Here is a 21,391-nt window from a genome sequence, read left to right on the forward strand (position 1 = left end):
GCGGAGGTGTTTGAATAAGGAGATAAAAAACAGATGCTACTAACCTTTGCATTCAGGGGCCCGCCCACTCCACTCTCCATTGACTTGATCATTTGTTCTACAATGAATGGAGGCCTCTCCAATGAGAGAGAAACCCTCGTCACAGAAGTAAGTTACTGCTGAGCCAAATATAAACTCTTCTTCACCCAGACGATTGTGGGATCCATGGGTGATATTAAGAGGTGGAAGACAAGATATTGCTGAAGAAAAGAATGTCAACATGAAATTAAAGTTGAACTGAAGAAACTTTTCCCTAAAAGTTATTTCAGATCCTCCCAAAAGCTATTTAGCCACCCAAAAGTATATTTAATATTGTGCTTTAACAACATTTTATTCTTAACATTTTATTCTTTTAGTCTTGACACAATCCAATATGTTCACTGCTCAGGGAGGATGCTTCATACAACACCAGCTCTGGACGATGACCGTAACAGAGTAGGGCCCTTCCGAGAGTTAGCCTCAGGGAGCAAAAACCTCTCGCCTGTCATCTCAAGAGGTCCTACTGTTCTACCAGCAGAAAACTAAGCTACGGTGGGTTTTTAGTCAGCACCACAGTCTAGCCTTAAATTAAAAGATGTGACATTATGAGAACCAAGATTATTAGAGAAACTAAAAAGTGTTAGTGCTGCATGTGCATCTCTAAGCTTTAGGTCAGCCATCTATAAATTCCTTCCACCCTCAGTTCCTCACCCTCACCGGGGAAGGAAGAAAGGATGTTGAATGGATACGAGTAGCATATCTTGAAGAATACCAGTTATACAAACACATAGCTGACTTTTCTTCTACTGAAACTACTAAGTTTGCCTGACCTTCACAAGTGGGAAGCTGAGTCCAGGGGTTTCCATTTAGCACACATTGGATGAAATTCCGCCCACGTAATTTGAACCTATTAAAAAAAAAAGAGAGAGAGAAAGTTTCATACCTAGTTTTCTAATTTCTCATGGGACAGTTCAGAACTTTCTGCTAGTAAGCCATCATCTAAAGTCATTCCTGTTGTTAGTACCAACATGATTCCCAGAACCAAGGAATACTCAGAAGTTTACACCAATTTAGAAGAAGTAAAAACTTGAACCTAAGATTGCAGAGACCATGCAAGCAGGTGAAATCCTTCACCTTATAACCTTTGCTGGCTAGATGCTTGGAACTCTCTGGGCAATATCTTTGTTAAACCTTAGCAAATGAAAACAAATACGTTTCCCTTCTGCACATTTTTTCTCTGCTTATTTCTTACCTCTTAGTAGTTGGAAAAAGAACCTGTAAACCTCATTTGTTGAGGAATAAGGGTTCTTGTGCAAAAGGGTTTTTTTGTGCAAAATTGACGCATCTACACTGCTTTTTTTGCGCCAAAATGTCTTCCGCAAAAAGCAACGGAGCAGAATATGCTAATGAAGTATGAGAAGTTGCTAATGAGCACTTCATATGCATTGCCTCTTCTGCAAAAAAGAGGCAGTGTAGACGTAGTCTTGGAGAGACTTCTAGTTCATTCTTGCACAAGGGCACACATGAAAATCATTTACAGCCAGGAGGCTACTGGTTTTCTCCCAACTTAAAACTTAATCTTATAACAAGTGCTGTCTTGCTACCGCCACTCTTTCAGAACTTGAAAATATTAAATGGCTTAACCTCATCAGCCCACTTAAACCCAAAGCTGTCACTGACAGGTGCAATTCCGAGGGTTGCCACTCCTGTACTCTTCTTCAAAAGAAAACGTCAAGTATCAGAATTGCTTGGGCATTCTTGCAGGTGCAACCCAGACATAGTATTGCCTACAGGAAAAACCACTGGGACACAGGAAACTTGGATTGCATTTTCATTTCTGTGTCTGGTCTGTGGGTGACCTTTGGAAATCACTTCCCTTCTGTGCTTTTATTTTCCCATCTGCAAAATGGGCTTAATAATACTGTCCTACTTTGCAGAGTGCTTTAATATCTGATAACAATTACTTCTCGTTACATCATCTGGAAAGTAGGCCAATTACTAAAATACTCTAACCCCAAATTCTGTGACATACAATCATAGGACTAGAAAGGACCCGAAGAGGTTTTCCAATCCAGTCCCTGCACTCAGACAGTACTAAATATTATGTAAACCAGACTATACATGGATTGTCTAATTTGGTCTTTAAAATCTTCTTCGACAGAGATTCCAGAACTTCCCAAAGCAATTTATTCCATAACCAAGCCTCTTATTCATTATGATCCCAATACAGGGAAATGAACCCTTGCAGCCTACAAATATCACCTATATGTGGGATGGAGTGAAAAACAAAAATAGATCTAGCTATATATTTAGAAATGTGCTTGTCTGTCTGTCTACTTGTGAGTCCATTTGTTCAAGAATTCATCCTAGCTAGGACTACCAAATTTGGTAGGCAGCTTCCTCTTACCCTAACTTAAAGTAAGGTCAGGGCTTGGCTGTGCCAAGGAAATGGGAAGTACCCAGGAATGGAACTGTTTTCCATATCATGAAGAGGGAGCAGGCAGAGAGAAGAGTGACTCAAAAGGAAGGGACGAGAAGATGGATGCGATACGGAGAGTGGCCACAGGGGGCAGTGAGCACAGGGGAGAGTTATATGCCGAGTGGTCACTGGGGAGCACCCACATGCCCAAGAGTGGGAATAGCAGAATGGGTAAGTAGCCCTGCTATCTCAAACCCTTCTCTCTCCCATCCCAGCCTTTGGCAGCAGTGCAGGGTGGTCTGGGAGGAGACAGGTGGACAGGGGACCTGGCAGGAAACTGGCAGCCCCTGGTGGCAGGAAGAGGGAAAGAAAATCCTCACTAGCCAGGGGCAGCAGAGAAAGTCCTGCCAGATGGGATCCCCACCCCACCCACCCTGAGCTCCTGCTCATGCCCCAAACCTCACTCTTCCACCACCACCCCCAACTCACCAACCTCCTTCCCTGCCCACTGCACATCCCCAGGGCCCTGCCTTGACTCCTGAATCACCGACACAACCAGTCCCCCACTCTGAAGGACCCAAGGAACACCAAGTTAGTTTTTAATATTAATTAAAAAGACCACATCCATGCTCCTGCGACATGCTTCCCTGGTCAGTTACTCTGATGTCCAGGAACTATCTGCTCAATCCAATTAAATTAGAACCCAGTCACCTCTTATGGTCGTTTTTTCCAACAGCATCTGGAACAAATTATACCACATCTCATGGTATCAAGCGGCACTTGCTTCCTCCCAACTTCATCTGTCAGCTGAAGGACCGAGGGATCATGATCCAAACCTGGTCAACTCCAGTTTGAAGCTGACACTTTTTCAATAGGTACCTCAAGCCAGGACAGCAGTCCTGTAGCAGCCCTCAGAGTGTGTTATTACATTGGATCAGAACTTATACTATTAATGTTATAGTGTTCAGCTGTAGTACAACACCCAAGTAAGCTCTGTGAATTAATCAGCACTGGTTGCCCAACACTTACCCATGGTTACAAGTTATGTTTACTCTTGTACCAAACAGGTAATCTGTTCCATCAACAACTCTGCCGTTCTTTGGTCCTTCTGGAGCAGGACAAGATTTCCCTAACAAAGAACAAGGTCAGGGTAAGAGTGTTAGATTGATGCAATGATCCCGAACACACTCAGAGGACACTATGGCAGGGAGGGGCCAACTAGGGCTTACGAACTGCATGTGGCTCTTTCATAGTTCAAGTGCCACTCCCGTTCCAGACTGGTAGGGAATGGAAGAGCGTGGGGACCGCAGCACTGGATCAGAGAGCTGTGGTCGGCATTTTGGAAGGAAGTCTCAGGGTTTCAGTCAAAGCAGTGCTGAAGAATTGAGCCAGCACAAGTGCCTCCTACTCCAGCTGTCAAACTTCTCATGACTGTTGTAAGCAGCTTCAGTGAACGGCATGTTTGGTAAAGTTGCCACTCTTGGCCTATGGCAATGGGAGACTAGCAATCCAGCTACTTCCCTCTCCTCGCTGGTTATTATTCCTACTTAACTGCTTAACACAAAACACTCTTAATTGCTCACACGGGGCCTGTCGCACAATGAAAAGAGAAAAGTGACACAAAGACACCCACTTGTACAGAATTCAGGAGATTCCGACCATGTTACATTCTCAAGACAAGTGGCACTGGGCATCAGTTCGGTCGGCTCATAACCTGGGCGACAGACATAAGTCACAGTGGTCCCTGGGGGATAGTAGCTCTTCATTTCATCTTCCTTACTTACGGCAGCAGATCTAAACCTTGGTGGGACACCACAGCTACCTAGCAATAAAAAAAAGAGAGAATCTGAAGGATTTAGCTATATAGAGATGCATAAAAATGGTACTTTTAACATCGTATTTATAGGTAAATAAAAAACTGTAAGTGGGCAGAGCTCTCACATCTAACACAAGAGTTCCAAACTGGGAACAGATACCCTGCCTCAGAAATCTATGATTTAGAGACATCAGCAGCCATTACAATACAGCCACAGAACAGCACAGGACCTTGACAGAAGGATACTTTACAAAATATGTCAGCAAAGGGAGAATTTTTAAAAATTACTTTTAAGGCAGAGGCAAGCTACCAGGACAAAGTCGATGCTGTGCCAAGCAGCGGGCAATACATACTAATGAGTAGAATAAGAAAAGGAAGGAGCTAAGAGAGAGGAGACATTAATAGATTAAAGCATGTAGAAAGGGAAAGATTCTCCTATGCTCCTCAACTGCATCTCTCACCAAACATTCTGCTTACAACCACTGCACGGGAGTCTTCTTCAGCTCTAACCCCATGATCCCCTCCAGTCTGGGCCCTCCCTCTCCACTTCACTGGAATCTCCACAATTCCCAGGGCCTCTCCCCAACCCTACCCTTCTTGACTTCTTGTAATCCCGTCATCTTCTGGCTTTTGTAACTCCAAGCTCAAAGTTTTCCTCCTGGCAATTCCATATCTTATTTTCAGGCCCAGTTTCGTGGATCCTCTGGTACCACCTGCCGCACTCTCTGGGATACCAACAGCAAGCGTCAGCCTGAATTTTCTCCTTGCACCACCCTCTTTTCCTTGCCATTTTCCTCTCCTCTGGTATTCCCTCACCTTGTACTGTGAAAACGGTTCTTTGAGGTGTGTGTCCTTGTGGATGCTCCATTGTAGGTGTAGATGCACCTCTGCGCCTCTAATTGGAGATTTGTGGTAGCAATATCCATTGAGGTAGCGCATGTGCTCTCCCTTCCTTGAGGCTATCTAGCACTGTGTGGGTGGAAGCCCCTCGCTTCCTTCTCTGCTGCACAGCCCTACACTGAACTCCAAAGCAGAAGGGAGAAGGACCGGTTCAGGAGCACCCATAGGGACACGTATCTCGAGCATGCATCATTACTGCACAAGGTGAGTTTTTTCCTCCTTTTTTGGGTAGTGTCCCTACGGGTGCTGCACTGTAGGGGACTCCCAAATAGAGTTGGGAACAGCCTTGACACCTCTCCTTCCTCAATATCCTCACTCATCTGTTGATCTTCATGTTAACCTGGATATAGAGATCCTCAGGGGACAAAATGTCTTTTTATTGCACAAGGGGTCGATCACTCCCAATTGGAGCCTCTAGGTAATATTCTAATAGAACTAGCAATAGACAGGTAAATCGTTTCTGAGACATTTGCCTTTTGGTGCAGTAAAGCTATCTGAGCATCCACAGGCCAGAAACACGTGCAGTCAAAACACAAATGTAAAACTACTTCCCATGCCTGCTAATCTAAACCGTGCCTTCTTGACTCAAGCACAAGTCCTCTCACTGACAGATGCTCCCAGATCGCTTTGCAACAGAATTCTTGAATGAACAGGTTAATTGCATATTGTCATTTGTCACTGATCTAGGGAGGAACTGACCTATTCAGTGGGGAAAATCTTATATTTCCACCAGTGAAAGGTGTTCTGAGTACGTTTGCTCCAGAGAAGATAATATACTTACGACCACAAAAGATTCCATTGAGTCTCCACTGTGAGTTTGCAAGGCAAACGGCGGTGTCCGGCTTCCCAGGGATTTTAACTGAGCCATTGATGCACTTGTATTGCACTACTGATTCCACAGGAAATCCCCCTGTGCGAGTATCAAGAGGGATGGCATTTTCCCGTGTTGGTAGGGCCCCACAATCACCTATCAGAAAAACATAAGAACATATTAATGTTAACAGGAGATATTTCTTTTAAATAACGTCAGACTGCTACCTTTGTTGAAAACCCTGATATGCCATAGATGTTACAGGGATCTGCCATGGGCCAGGTGAGCCCTATTGTGAGCGATACCTCCGGTTTTCCAATAGTTTATGAGAACTGACATGCTTCCCACAGCAGGGGGGTTAAACTCCAGGTTAATCATCACTGCTGTGCTAGATGGTCAAGTTATCTAAGCAGCAATTAGCCTAGCCAGAGCAATCATGCTGCAAAAGAATGGTGGATGCCTCTGATAGAGGCAGCAGCACAGAGAATGAGGGGGACAGGGAGACTGCTTTCAAGCAGGCATGCCAGCTCCGCAGACCTGTCTACCACCTCTTGCAGAGACAGTGGTGGGGAGGGGAAGAGCTGGTGCTCAGGGGAGCCAACTTGAAAGTTGGTTCCATCCAGCACTGGTTCTGCGGTGCCACTTGTTTCCCGCTCCGCCCCACAGCCTCTATCAAAGGCAGCACTGCCAGGAGTAGGAGGCAGGAGAGACAGTGGTGAAGGCCCAGGCAATGGCCCCTGTCCAAGGGGGATCCAAGCTTCATGTGGACAGGGGCTGCTGCTGTGGAGCAGCTTCTGTCCAGGGGAAGCCTGGCACTAGTATAGGGGCTGCTGTCATCCCACTCTCCTGCCTATCAGACATAGCAGTGTGGGACAGCAGGCAGGATCCAGTTTGTGGTTTTTAAACCCGCTCTCCTCGCGGACCAGCTCCCGCCTGCCACCCCGCACTGCTGCCTCTGATAGAAAGGCAGCACTGTGAGGTGGCAGCAGGCTTCCTGGGAGTGGTACAGGGAGTGCACTGGCTGTCGGCTCAGCCCCAGGGACTAACAAATAGTTGTGCAATCATTAAATTTCATGCAGTTATACGACTATTCAATTACACAATATCCAATATCCCTACTTTTAGTTGGGGAGTTTTAGGGATGCCTGCGATTGTTTTCAGCATAGACCAGTGGTCCCCAACACGGTGCATTTGTCTGCACCTGCCAAGTACTCAGGGCTGGCCTGGCCCCGGGCACATGGCGCATGCGCAGTGCCGAAGCCGGCCCCGGGCGCATGGCGCACTGTGAGTGCCGGCCCCGGGGACGCCACGGATTGACCGCCCGCGCTCTGGGCACGCGGTGCATGGGGGGAGCGCAGGCCCCGGGCGCGCGATGCTTGGTGGGGTGAGCACCAGCGCCAGCCCCGGATGCACGGTGCTTGCAGGGTGCGCCGGGCGTGCAGCACCTGGAGAGCGCCGTTCCCCGGGCGCGCAGTGCTTGGGGGTGGGGGGGAGAGAGAGACCGAGCGCCAGCGCCAGCGTCGGCCCCGGGCGCGTGGTGCTTGAGGGGAGAGCGCCGGCCCCGGGAATGCGTCTATGGGGGGGCCCCGCCCCCGGGAATGTGGCTATGGGGGGGCCCCACCCCCAGGCGCCCGGCCGGCGAACGGCCACACCCCCTGGTGCCCGGCAACCCCAAATGGTTGGGGACCACTGGCATAGACTGTATATAAAAACAAATTTTGCAAAAGAGAAGATCATGAGTTCACTCATGTCACTGTTCTGAAAAGCATGCGAACAGCCAGGCCCCTCACAGCAGGACATCAGATGCCTCAAGGTGACTAGAATGACTTTTTCAGAGTTAGTATCTGACAAACCAGGCTAAAAGCAAAGAGGCCCGATCCCAGAATTGCTCCTCCTCTCTCCTACAAATATTTCAAAACTCTGCCTCCTAACATACAAGTGAAAGTACCACTGAAGAATGCAGTTATGAAAGGAGACTTAAGGAGCTTGGCTTGTTTACCTTAACCAAAAGAAGGCTGAAGGGGGACATGATTGCACTCTTTAAATATATTAGAGGGATAAATACCAGGGAGGGAGAGGAATTATTTAAGCTTAATACCAATGTGGACACAAGAACAAATGGATATAAGTTGGCTAGTAGGAAGTTTAGACTTGAGATTAGACGAAGGTTTCTAACCATTAGAGGAGTGAAGTTCTGGAACGGCCTTCCAAGGGAAGTAGTGGGGGCAAAAGATCTATCTGGTTTCAAGATTAAACTAGATGGGTTTATGAAGGGGATGGCTTGATGAGATAACATGATCTTGGTAACTAATTGATCATTCATTATCAGTGGGAAATAGGTCAATGGAGGAATGATAGGAGTTACTATAGAGAACTTTCTGGGTGTCTGGCTGGTGAGTCTTGCCCACATGCTGAGGGTTTAGGTGATCGCCATATTTGGGGTTGGGAAGGAATTTTCCTCCAGGGTAGATTGGCAGAGACCCTGGAGGTTTTTTGCCTTCCTCTGTAGCATGGGGTACAGATCACAGCTGGAGGATTCTCTGTATCTTGTGGTCTTCAAAGTATTTGAAGGCTTCAATATCTGAGATATAGGTGAGAGGATTATTCTAGGAGGGGTGGGTGAGATTCTGTGGCCTGCGTTGTGCAGGGGGTCAGACTAGATGATCATAATGGTCCCTTCTGACCTTAAAGTCTATGAGTCTATGAGCTTACACAAACAATAATATCAATAATTGTACTCATAAGGACATAAGAATGGGTCAAACTGGGTCAAACCAACGGTCCATCTAGCCCAATATCCTGTCTGCCGACAAATGCCACAGACTAGTGGTCCCCAACGCGGTGCCTGCCGGGCCATTTCTGTGCGCCCGTCAAGTGATTGGGGCCAACCCCGCCCCTGGGTGCATAGCATATGGGCAGCACTGACCCATGGCACACAGCAGAGGAGCGGCGCCAGCCCTGGGTACGAAGTGCGTGGGCAGCCCCGCCCTCGGGCAGCTGATGTGTGGGCACCCTCCTGGGCAACCAGTGGCCCCAAAAGGTTGGGGACCTCTGCCACAGACGGAGGGAACACAGCAGGTAACCCTCACACGATCCGTCCCCTTTCAACCATTTCCAGACAGACAGAGACCAGGGACACCATTCCTACCCATCCGAGCTAACAGCCATTGATGGCCCTAACCTCCATGAATCTCTCTAGCTCCTTTTTGAACCCTGTTAAAGTCCTAGCCTACTCATGTTATTTTCCTTAATATTTCTTGGGACTACAGAGTGCAAGACGTGTCCTGGCATACTATGAATTCCTAAATCTATTCCTATGCACAACAGTCAGGACGACAGCAGTTTTAGAGCTGGCTAATTTTTGGCTCAATCAGCATGTCTGGAGTGCAAGTCACAAGAGGAAATCCCCTGGCAAAGAGCCATCTCATGAGCATCAAATGTGAACAAACTCTGGTCTCCAATATTCTCTAAAAACAGCCTCTGATCCCACCTGCCCCCTTAACTATTGCCCCATGGACCATCCTCCCTTTGCTTCTAACGTCATGGAACCGGATGCTGTTCATTCCACCCTCTCTTCTCATTCGAGCAGGGATCATTCGTGGAGAGCCAGCTGTTTATCCTTTTCTATTTGGCAGCTGAGATACACAAGGACCTAATGCTGGGCAGCACAGCTAGAGCACAGCCCAGCCTCAGATGAGCTAGGGATATAAAATCCCATTTAACCAGTTGAACAAGACGGGCAACTGGGGGGAAAGGGGAGTTTCAGCCTGGCTGGGCTGGGGCATCCCTGCCAGAGATGGGCCGGAGCGGCTCCCCCAGGGCAGTCAGAGGCTGCTCCAGCCCAACCAGAGCAGTCCCTGCCTGCGGGACCCCCAGTCCCTGCTCCAGCGTGGCTGTGGGCAGGTCAGACGGGCTGCTCTGGATGATGAGGGCAGCTCCTGTCCGGGCGGGGCCCCACCTGTTAACCCGCAGGCGGCACTCGGTTAACCAGTTAACCTGTCTCGCCCCTAGGATGAAGGGGGCCTCGATCCCGCAGCTACCCAGGGCAGCACCTTTGCAGCCGCGCCCCCACCAGGAGCGAACCGCTCGAAGGGGCGGCCCCTTCCCCGGCCGGAGCAGCAGCTCGGCGCAGCCCCAGGGCTGGTCTCCCCCAGAGCAGCGCTAGCGGCCAAGCGAACCTGCCTGCTCCGCAGCCCTGCGGGTCCCAGCTACCCGCACCGAGCCCTGCTGGCATCGCGCCCTGACTCACCGCGGGCCCCGGGCAGGGGCAGCAGCAGCAGCAGCGCCAGGAGCCCGCGGGCGCCGGGCGGGCAGCGCGGATCCGAGCCCATGACCGCTCGCTCCGCTTCTGTGCGCACCGCGGCCGGGGGGTCCCGCAACTCGCGTGACGGCGAGGAAAGGGGGCGGGGCTGGAGCCGGGAAGGGCTGAATGACCGGGGGGGGGGGGGGGGGGCTAGAAGAGGAGGCGGGGTCTGAGTCCCGGGGGCGGGGCTTTTGTTCCTGCTGGGCATCCACATACTGTCTGGGGGGTGGATCCGGAGTTATTGGTTGTCTCAGGGGATCAGCAGTGAGCCCGTGTCCAGGGATGCGTGGGAACCTGCCCAAGCCCACACGTGGAGGGGAACCAGCTCACTCCCCCCTTCCCCGCATGTGTGTTGCTGTGGGACATTACACAGAGAGGCGGGGCAGCTGCGAAGGGAACAGGCGGTGGCTTTGATCCTTTCTTGCTTTTGGTTATTCAGGTGTAAGACTGTAAGTCTACGTCTACCCTCGCGGCTTCTTGCGCAAGAACGCAAGAAAACGTCCACACTGCCATGTGCGAGCTGTGCTTTTGCGCAAGACCGCCCATGGAAGGCTGCATCTAGACTGGCATGATTTGCAGAAATACTTTTAACGGAAATTTTTTTCCGTTAAAAGTATTTCCGCAAAAGCGTGTCTAGATTGGCAAGTGCCTTTGCTTAAAATATTTGCTTTTACACAAAAGCATCCGTGGCCAGTCTAGACGCAATTTTGTGCAAGAAAGCCCCGATTGCCATTTTAGCCATCGGGGCTTTTTTGCGCAAAACAGTTCTTCCCTATCTACACTGGCCCTCTTGCTCAAGAGGGCTTTTTCCCGAGCAGGAGCATGAAAGCATTTATGAAAGAAGCACTGATTTTGTACATTACAAAGACAGTGCTCTTGTGCAAATTCAAGCGTCCAGTGTAGACAGCTGGCAAGTTTTTGCACAAAAGTGGCTGCTTTTGCGCAAAATCTTGCCAGTCTAGATGCACCCGAAGTGTGGACGCTTTCTTGCGGAAGAATGCTCTGATGGGCATTTTAGCCATAGGGCTTTCTTGCACAAGAAATCCCTGCTGAATGTCCACACTTCCCCCTTCCGCAAGAGCTCTTGCGCAAGAGGGCTTACTCCTGTCAAAAAAGAGTGTAGCTCTTGTGCAAGGTGCCCCCTCTTACCACGCTGTAAATTTACTTGAGCAAGAGCGGGCAGGCAGTGTGGACGCTCTGCAGATTCTTGCGCAAGAATGGCTGTACTTGCACAAGAAGCTGCGAGTGTAGACATAGTCTAACAGTTCCAGTCCTCCCTGGATTTCCCTTTCAGTCTGTATCTCTGAGTACACCAGCCTTCCCTTCCTCTGCTACTGGGAGTCTCCTTCTTGGACCTTACCAGAACTGTTTCTTTCAAGAGATGCAAAAAACATTGTTTGTGCTACCTTATTCACTTGTGCCTAATTCACTTCTATTCTTTTTTTTCTTTTTTTTTTTTCCTTTTGAGAACATGCTGGATGGCACTGTTACTGCAGTAAGTCAAGAGAATCAGAAGGGGGCAGTTTAGATAGGGAACCTGGACATCTGAATTCTAATGCATCTCCTATATTTTCTGTGACAAGGGTGGGGCTCAAGTAGAAGAGGAAATTATCCCATAACACCTGGTCCATTCCACACTGTTGTGTTTTGTTTCTGATCCAACATGGTTCAACACATATCCATCCTGACATAAGTATTAAATAGAGACTGCAGGATTTGGCCAAGGTTTATTAGTTTCCCTTTTCTGAAAATGATTCTCTGTAAAAATCGATTCACATGTTGAGTCATTAAGATTGAAGGAAATGTTGTATTGCACCAAAATATGTGCATGACAAAGAGGTAACTCACAAAACTGTTTTCTGTGCAGCTGCTCTGTGAACTTCACCCACATCTCTAGGGAAGTAGCCTTCATCAGCCTGAAATTCTGCCTCACATGTTGGTCAGTACCACCATTCTTTTGTACCAGCCAGAGCTGCTTTGTCAAACTCAGAAAAGGGTGTTCAGTGAAGTGAAGCTGCTCCTGAAAAGCTTTATGCACAGTTAGTGTCCCACAGTTATCCTTCTCTTCCCAACTTGCCTCACAGTGCAGAGGCTGGCCTCCAAGCCATCCAGATTTATGATTCCAAATACATGTTGTGCCATGAGCAGGGGCAATCCAGACAAGAGAGGGCAATATCACCCCTGTCCTGCAAATTTGGATGCTCTACAATGTCTGATCGCTGTAGCCCCCACCTGAGCTATCTATAAGTATGTATATATATGAGTTATTCCTCCTGGGGCTCTAAATCGAGATAGCATGTCTACATTAGGGAAGCCTGTTGGACTAATTTTGAGGCTTTCCTCCAGCATAGATGTGCTAGTTTTAAATAAATTATTTAAGAATAACTATTCTAGAATAACTAATTCTGAAATAAATGTGCAGTGTAGATGTAGCCAGAGACTTGGGGTATTTACCCCTCACTTCTATAGTTCATTTCTGCCTTGAAAATACAAGCCTTTGCCATGAGAGCAATTTCTAGTACAAGCTCTTTCCATCTGAGAGCCAGGCAGCATGAAGTCTCCTGGGCTGTGTCTAGACTGGCATGATTTTCCAGAAATGCTTTTAATGGAAGAGTTTTCTGTTAAAAGCATTTTCGGAAAAGAGCATCTAGATTGGCACGGGCGCTTTTCTGCAAAAGCACTTTTTGCAGAAAAGCGTGCCAATCTAGACACTCTTTTCCACAAATAAGCCCCGATCACCATTTTTGCGATTGGGGCTTTTTTGCGGAAAACAAATCTGAGCTGTCTACACTGGCCCTTTTGCACAAAAGTTTTGCGCAAAAGGACTTTTGCCTGAATGGGACCAGAATAGTATTTCCGCAAGAAGCACTAATTTCTTACAATAAGAAGTCAGTGCTTTTGCAGAAATTTAAGCGGCCAGTGTAGACAGCTGGCAAGTTTTTCCAGAAAAGCGGCTGATTTTCCGGAAAAACTGCCCAATCTAGACACAGCCTTTGGTAACAGCACTTAGTTTGTTCTGATGAAAGTCTGACAACGATTTATCCTGCTCGGAAACTTCTTTGTCCAGCCCAGATGTTCCCCCAGAGATAAGCAGACTTTATTAAAAACAAAAAACAAAGAAAACATAGTCCACGCAGATATTAAGAGGGAAAAAATGAAAGCTAGAATGACACAAACAGAACTCTTTTTTGAAATGCCTACTAGCTTTCCATTTTACCAAGCCTAGGAGCATGATCAACAGCAATTAGCATGACAACCTGATGAACAAAAACTTTGGAGACCCTGAATTCATAAAGAGCTCAGCTTTCTTGCTTAGGGTCAGGAGATGATCTCATCTTCAGGGAGTGAAACAATGAGGTTTCATTTATTCCATATTTTTCATTGGCGTTATCACTGGATTTACACCCAGGGAAATGCAATCAGAATTGGTCTCTTGACATATAATGGGTAAGGCTGGACATATTAGGCCAGATTCCAGGCTACCTTGTGCCATTCCTGCAGCATATAAAGATTACAGTGAGAGGTGTGTGGTCTTCAGAGGTATTGTAGGGAAAGCATATGCTGGCATATGCAGCCCCAAAGCCACCTCCTTATGCAGCCTCTGCTGGTGGAGGGTGCTGATAAAGGCATGAAAAGATGTGGCCAGAACACTTCGGCTGTGTCTACATTGGCATGATTTTGCGCAAAAGCAGCTGCTTTTGTGCCAAAACATGCTGCCTGTCTACACTGGCAGGGAGTTTTTGCGCAAGAACACTGACGTTCTAATGTGTGAAATCAGTGCTTCTTGTGCAAAAACTGTGATGCTCCCGCTCAGGAATAAGCCCTCTTGCACAACTGTTCTTGCACAAGAGGCCAGTGTAGACAGTCAACATGAATTTCTTGTGCAAGAAAGCCCAATGGCTAAAATGGCCATCGGAGCTTTCTTATACAAGAGAGCATCTACACTGGCATGGATGCTTTTGTGCAAAAGCATATCTCTTGCGCAAAAGCACATGCCAGTGTAGATGCTCTCTTGCACAAATACTTTAATGCAAAAACTCTTGAGTTAAAAGTATTTGCACAAAATCTTGCCTATGTAGCCGTAGCCTTCATGTTTGGGGATTCTTAACTCCAGGAAAACCTATTGGCAGCTTCAGTGAGAAAGCCAATGAAAGAGTTATGCAAGGGCAGTACCTATTCCAGTAACAGGTGGGTTCTGTTTGAGCACATAGTGGTCTACCTACCTACACAGAAGGCCTCACAGGCCCTCAGAGCCCAGGATTTAGGAGATATAAAGGGGGCTTAACATCCATTTTTCCTGGAAGGTGTCGTGTGCCATGCCTCTTATGAGCTGTAGCACAGAATCTTGCTCTTATCTTTTAGTTGCAGCATTTCCTATTAGTATGAGCGTGACCATTTAGTGGTTATGACCAAACATTTCTGTTTCATCTCTGAATACTCACTTTCTACATCAGTGTCTCTCAGTCTTTCCAGATACAACAATCCCTTGTCAGGAGTGATTTTTGTCTTGTGTACTCCAAGTTTCACCTCATTTAAAAATTACTTGCTTAAAAAACCTAGACATAAAATACAAGAGCGTCGTAACACACTAGTCTTGAAAAATTGTTTACTTCCTAACTGTCATATAATGGTAAAATCAATTAGAGAATAAAAATACTGTATTTGCATTTCAGTATATCATATATAAAGTAGTATAAACAAGCCATTTTCTGTATGAAATTTTAGTTTCTGCTGACTTCACTAGTGCTTTTTATGTCATGTGTTATTAAACTAGACAAATATCTACATGAGTTTATGTCCCTCCCTGAGAAGATTTCTGCATTCCTCAACTGAGAACCACAGCACTACATCATCCTAGAGAAAATGTATGCTGAGATGCTAAAATAGCTTTTAGCTTTCCACAAAGATATGTACCCTGTTCACTCTCTGCCCTCTCACATTCCTGTCACAGTTACATGAAGGAAGCAAGACACTCTGTGTGGGTGGAGAGAGATAATGGGGGCTTTAAACACAACAAAGTTCAGGACGAATTCCATGCAGAAAACATACAATCATTTTGAGGACCAGGTAGTGTTAATTCTAATCCATACTTTCTTTATACTTGGAATTCCATAGGCACTGAAGCTGTTTGGGATCAAATTCTTAGGGCTTGTCTATATTAGAGAGTTTGGCCACTTTAGTTAGATCCGCATGCAGCCCCATAGTGCAGACCCAGACTATGTTACACTGCCAGTTTCAGCACTAACATTTTAGTAATTCAGAAGTGTGAAAAAACACCCTTGACCCAGTGACAAAAATTTTAGCACTGAAAAGCGCCTGTGTAGATAAAACTCTATTGCTGGGAGCCACATTCCTGGCTATAAAGCTATCACCCCTCATATGGGGGGGGATGCTGGCAAAGCTCTTCCCTAGTGATAAAGCATGAAAACATTGCCCACACCATACATAGCACAGCAGAGGCAGTGCTGCGAAGGCTGTAATGCTGTAATATGGGTAGTGCAGACATATGCTCAGTTATATCAGAATAAAGGTTCTTATAGTAACATAGCAAGTCTCATATGAGCAAGGGAATAAGGTACACTATTAGAAGTAATCTCATACCAGTTAACTCCATCCCCATTAGAATTTTTACTAGTGTATCTATTTTGCTAAAACACCAAACATCTGATGGAAATAGATGAACTGATCAAACTTTGGACCAAGGTCTGGAGTGAGTGATTAGGGCAGTGGCCCTGGGAACCAATTTCTAGGGGATGTAAATCTGTACCTGGGCTGCGTGTGTATACCAAATCAACCAAATTTTGCTCTTTGCTGTATTTATTGCTCATCATTTGTAGGAAACCAAAAAACCCAAACACCTAGGGCCAGCCTTAAGAATAAATCACTATTTAAAATCTTTCATGATTGTAATATCGCTAGCTGAACCTCTATACTTAATCTGCTTGTAAAATTTGAGGTGACATTCTTTAACTAGCATGCACATTTTCAGATTTTCAGACAGTAAATGCAGCATAGCTATTATAGATTGTTATCATTATTACTAATATATTGCAAATCACAAGCCAAATCAATTAAGGAAGTAAAATTCTTGGTTAAAGAAACAAACTCTGTAATGAAGCACTGATCAATTGTTCGACCTATTAAAAATGGAGGATTAACTGCAATGAGCAGCAGAATCATATGAGGGACAGAAATAAAATACCAGCCCCACAAGTCATAAAAAAAAGTAGGTGAATAATCTGAAAATTCCAGGTACAAAACAAAAAGGAAATGGGTGGAATAAATGTATGCCACAATGTAAGCTGTAAGTTTTCTGTATAGTGAGCTCTGGACGAATAGAAGAATTCCTGTACCATAGTAAAGACTTCATTCTACTAATAGCATCTACACTTAAATGCTGTTACAGGGTTCAATTTGAAATGAGGGTGCTATGTAGATTTTTGATTAAACTCTTTTAGTCAGAAGAAATAATTCACAGAGTGAAATTTTTTTCATAGCAATAGCACAAAATTGTGCCATACACAGCAATTTTCTTTAGGAAGGATCTTTAAAAAAATGTACTCAATGTATACAGTAACATTCAAGATTCTAATGGCATGAGACACCTGTAGAATGGAAAGCAACAGCTGTTGTGAAGTACCTTACGTAACAATATAGGATAGGACAAGAGGAATACTAGATCTAAACAAAACTACAGGAGAATTCAGGTAATCAGCTCTGTGCTATATTAGGACATTGCTTCCATACAGTTGCCAAGATAAGGAAGCTATATACAGATTTCAAAACATGAATTTCCTGCTTTATTAGTGTTTTTTTCTGCTGAGTGTCCAATCTATATATTTACATTGGCCTGATCCTAGCATGTGAAATCTGAAGGGAACACAGTTAAGAGATAAGTTGGGACTCACGTTCTGAAATGAGGGAGGTGATGGCAGCCCTGGCTTGATGTAGTTTCCAACATACAGTTTTGTTCAATGGCTTACAGCACTGCCTTTAAGAAAACTGTTCCAACACCACTGGGTGTGACTGAACATAAGAACGGCCGTACTGGGTCAGACCAAAGGTCCATCTAGCCCAGTATCCTGTCTGCCGACAGTGGCCAGCACTAGGTGCCCCAGAGAGGGTGGATTGAAGACAATGATCAAGCCATTTGTCTCCTGTCATCCCTCTCCAGCCTCTGACAAACAGAGGCCAAGGACATCATTTTATCCCCTGGCTAATAGCCTTTTATGGACCTAACCTCCATGAAATCTAGCTTCTCTTTAAACTCTATTATAGTCCTAGCTGTCACAGCCTGCTTTGGCAAGGAGTTCCACAGGTTGACTACACGCTGTGTGAAGAAGAACTTTCTTTTATTAGTTTTAAACCTGCTACCCATTAATTTCATTTGGTGTCCTCTAGTTCTTCTATTTAGGGAACTAATAAATAATTTTTCTTTATCGACTCTCTCTACACCACTCATGATTTTATATAGTTCTATCATATCCTCCCTCAGTCTCCTCTTTTCTAAACTGAAAAGTCCCAGTCGCTTTAATCTCTCCTCATATGGGACCCGTTCCAAATCCCTAATCATTTTAGTTGCCCTTTTCTGAACCCTTTCCAAGGCCAAAATATATTTTTTGAGGTGAGGAGACCACATCTGTACACAGTATTCAAGATGCAGGACAAACATTCTATAAGAGACAAGAAATACATTTGGAGCTCTTCAAGATGCACTTACTGGGGACAATAGTGATTAAAATAATAGAGGCTGTAAGCTTCTTCATGCAAGCCTATTTCCAATCATGAAGAACTATCTCACCTCATACTGCTCAGAAGTCACGTGTCAGAAATGTCATTTTTCTGCTATGGAGATAAATGATTACAATGTGCACAAATATTCAAACTATTGAAAACGGTCTCTATTAGAAAGGGAGTGTTGGTCAAATAGCCTCATTATTTATTCCTAATTCCAGAACCATACCCAGCTTTTTATACAGCACCTCTTCTCAGTAGAGTGCTAAGCACTTTTAAAAGGTCATAGGAACAACTACTCCCATTTTACAGATGGAGAAATGAAAGTGGCTTTTATATAGCTGTTGGGATCCTAAAGTTGCTGTACTGTCCTCAAAATAGAATGTGAAAGGAGAAGAGAGGAAAGAATTTATGAAACAGTAATTGTCGCTTTCTGAGCCAGCACAAAGAATCATGCAGCATCTCACTCAAACACACATGTGATAGCATGCACACCTGCCTTTCTACAGTCCTTGTGCATACTCTGCCCCATGAGGGAGCTGGGATTTCAATAATGCTGCAGGTCTTGTGTCAGAGAGTTTTCAGGACCCTCAGCAAGACTTTTTAAAAAGGTTGTTAGTTAGGAGTTAACATTTTGGGCCTGTCAGTCTCAAGGATGTCTTGTAGTGGGAGACTTAGGGTTCAACTTTGCAAGGCACTGAGCGCCTTATAGAAGCAGAGGACAGTGAGCATCCTGCAGGATTGTGCTCTCATTGACTGCAGCCAGGGCCTGGATGCCCATCAAAGACACACCATTGAAAATGAGAATGATATCCCCATTGATTAACAGCCCCCTGTATTACTGGATGTATGTGTGTGCGGAGGAGAAGGAATGAAACATAAAGACCCAAAGACCAAGAATGCCACAGATGACAGCACAGACCATAGAGAGAAGTGTTGTTCATGTTAATGCAGATCATGTAAACCAAGGTTTGTGGTGCTCTTCACTCCAGTACAGACTATGCAAAGCAAATCTGACCTTCCCTGGCTTGTGCAACAGAACAGTGATAACTCATGCTACTTGGAAAGCATCTGCAGCAAATAGCCATGCCTGCCAGACCATGCCCAAAGTTTGAACTCTGTATTGAGAGTTCTGAATTAGGGTGTTGTCAACTGAGACATGGGAATTACTCAGATGATCTGGCTAGTCCTACCCTCCCTCTCCCCCAACAGAGGCACTTGCTTGGTTTTTATTTCCCTTCAGTCAAGTCCTTATCTCATTTATTTTGTTCCCTTAGCACAGGAAGCTAGAGAACTATAGCGAGGAGATTGGAAGCCCTGTCACACCCCACCCCATGGTGTCATGCAGTTGGGTCCTGAGAACCTCCTCCAACAGCCTAAGGCTATGTGGGTTGATGCCCAGCCAGGCTATAAAGGAAGAGCAGGAAGCCTTGCAAAGGGAACTGGTGTTACTCTCTAGCCAGGGCTGCTACAGGAAAGCTACTTAAGGCTGACAGCAACCACAGTCTGTGGAATGATACCTAACACAATTTGACCCATTTATACTTACAGCTAACCACATTCAACACTAGTTCAGCTGCACCTCCTGCTCACATCTATCCTGAGCCATGGATACACCAGGCTTCAAAGAGGGAAGAGAGACAAAGTGGTTGTGCTGACCAAAATCAGGGAGGGAGCTCAAGGGAAGTAGTTAAGCTACCCTATCAGATATATACATCTGGTTTGGTTGGCTTCACTTAGCGGCAGAGCAGAAACCAACCAAACCAGACATAAACCACAATCAGTTCTAACAAAACCCCACTTAGAGAGGGTTTTTTTCTATGTTCATACATGACCTTTATGCCTCAGAGTCAGAGGGGCACTATTCCTTTCTGTAACAAGTATTATCCAATAAAACTGACTATATTCCCAAGAAAGCTCATAAGAGAGTGATGCACTAGCCCTTTCTGTGTTGCTAAAACAAGTAGGGAAATCTACAGTAAAAATGCCCCAAAAGAAGCTGCCAGTGACTCTGCAGAGTCCTTTTGGAGCCTCAAATTAGCCTGAAAGGCTAGCTCTGAAATCCCACATTCATGTCCATCCTCAGAGAGATACTTTTATACATCAAGGACTACATTCATTTAATAGATATGAAGCACATTGTAGCTACATCACGGGCATGTTAATCTGTTGGCCAATTTCATAAACTACAACCAAACTATTTCAATGGTACAATTAACACTGACATTATGGACTCAAAGTACTCATAGACACAGTAGATTACAGTATTTTCCTTACATTTTTTTTAAAGTCTGGAGCCAATTTCCCCACCTCCAAAAAACACAAAAAAAGGCATACTAGTCCCCATTTATATAGTGCACCAGAACACCGCAAAATTCCGCAGGGCTGGTAGTTTCTCCAGAGAAGAGATCCAGGACTGAAATAGGCCAGACTCCTGCTGGTAAGAAAGAATTATGTTATTTGCTTGATGTGGGGAGAGAAAAGAGGGAGTACTTGCTAAATAGAATGGTATGCTGGATAGAATTAAAGAGCACTGACGCAGCCATGAGGGAGCGCCTGCCAAGAATGGCAGAGCCTTGAAGGTTGGGACCAAGCTGGGTGAGGGATGTTTGTACTATGCCTTCCTGTACTTGCCTCTGGTTAGATCTTTTCTCTCCCCCACCCTGCCCTCCCTGTAACCAACACTATCCAACAAAGATTAAAAGCCACTTGTTGCTTAAATTGTGAAATTCTAGTTTCTCCTGCTCTGAGAAGAAACAGCATTTTGCTATCTTTTATGCCAGTTGAAGCTCATGTTCAAGCTCTTGGTAAAAATAGAAGACTTAAGTAAATTAGTTCTCATTAATTAGAGATGCCATTTGCGTTGCCTGAAGTACTGCTAATCCTGACCTCATCTGCAGGCAGCTCTCTGTGATTATGCAAATATAGTTTTATTCGTTAGCCAGAGTCACTAGTCTTGCAAGGTGATTTATCTTAGGTGGGGAAACTGATACCAGTTGGCTATATCTTCAGCGAAATCCTGTTTGCAAAGAATGTACATCAACTGCTTTCCCTGAACAAAGTCCAAACAGAAGGATGTTTCTCATGATTTCCAAGCACATCTTGTGGTAAAAACGCTCTCCTTTTCAGCAACTTCTCATAGCTCTGCTTACAACTTCCCTCCCTTTCTGCCTCTCTTGCATATAGCTTCCTGAACATATAGCTTCCCCTGCAATTGCCACCATTCCCAGGGAAATCCTAAGATAAACAACTTTGCAAGGCTAGTGACTCTTGCTAAGGGGTTACATCAAAGGAGCAGGAAACAAGGGAAATTGAATTGGGAATGAGGGAAAGATAACACCTGTCGTAGAGAGATGTTAGGCCAACCTCTACCTATATCTTTTCACTGGT

At 45.5% G+C, this 21,391-nt stretch overlaps 1 protein-coding gene across 7 annotated transcripts in view; it reads right to left on the reverse strand.

Moving 5' to 3' along the window:
- LOC112543740 (complement component receptor 1-like protein) overlaps nt 1–10,369 on the reverse strand; it is a 114,150-nt gene extending 103,781 nt beyond the window's left edge. For all 7 annotated transcript variants that reach the window (XR_016347948.1, XM_089773654.1, XM_089773651.1 and 4 more), the window contains exons 1-6: nt 10,214–10,369; nt 5,935–6,120; nt 4,071–4,259; nt 3,467–3,566; nt 849–925; nt 45–239 (exon numbers count right to left, since the gene is read on the reverse strand). Coding sequence is in view for 6 of the 7 variants with exons in the window: in XM_089773654.1 (XP_089629780.1) it covers nt 45–239; nt 849–925; nt 3,467–3,566; nt 4,071–4,259; nt 5,935–6,120; nt 10,214–10,295 (829 nt within the window). In the remaining variant the exon portion in view is untranslated. The remainder of the gene's footprint in view (nt 1–44; nt 240–848; nt 926–3,466; nt 3,567–4,070; nt 4,260–5,934; nt 6,121–10,213) is intronic.
- Nucleotides 10,370–21,391: the final 11,022 nt, after the last annotated feature.

Source organism: Pelodiscus sinensis, chromosome 27 (genome assembly GCF_052426305.1).
Source record: "Pelodiscus sinensis isolate ZL-2025 chromosome 27, ASM5242630v1, whole genome shotgun sequence".
In the NCBI taxonomy this organism is placed as follows: Eukaryota; Metazoa; Chordata; order Testudines; family Trionychidae; genus Pelodiscus; species Pelodiscus sinensis.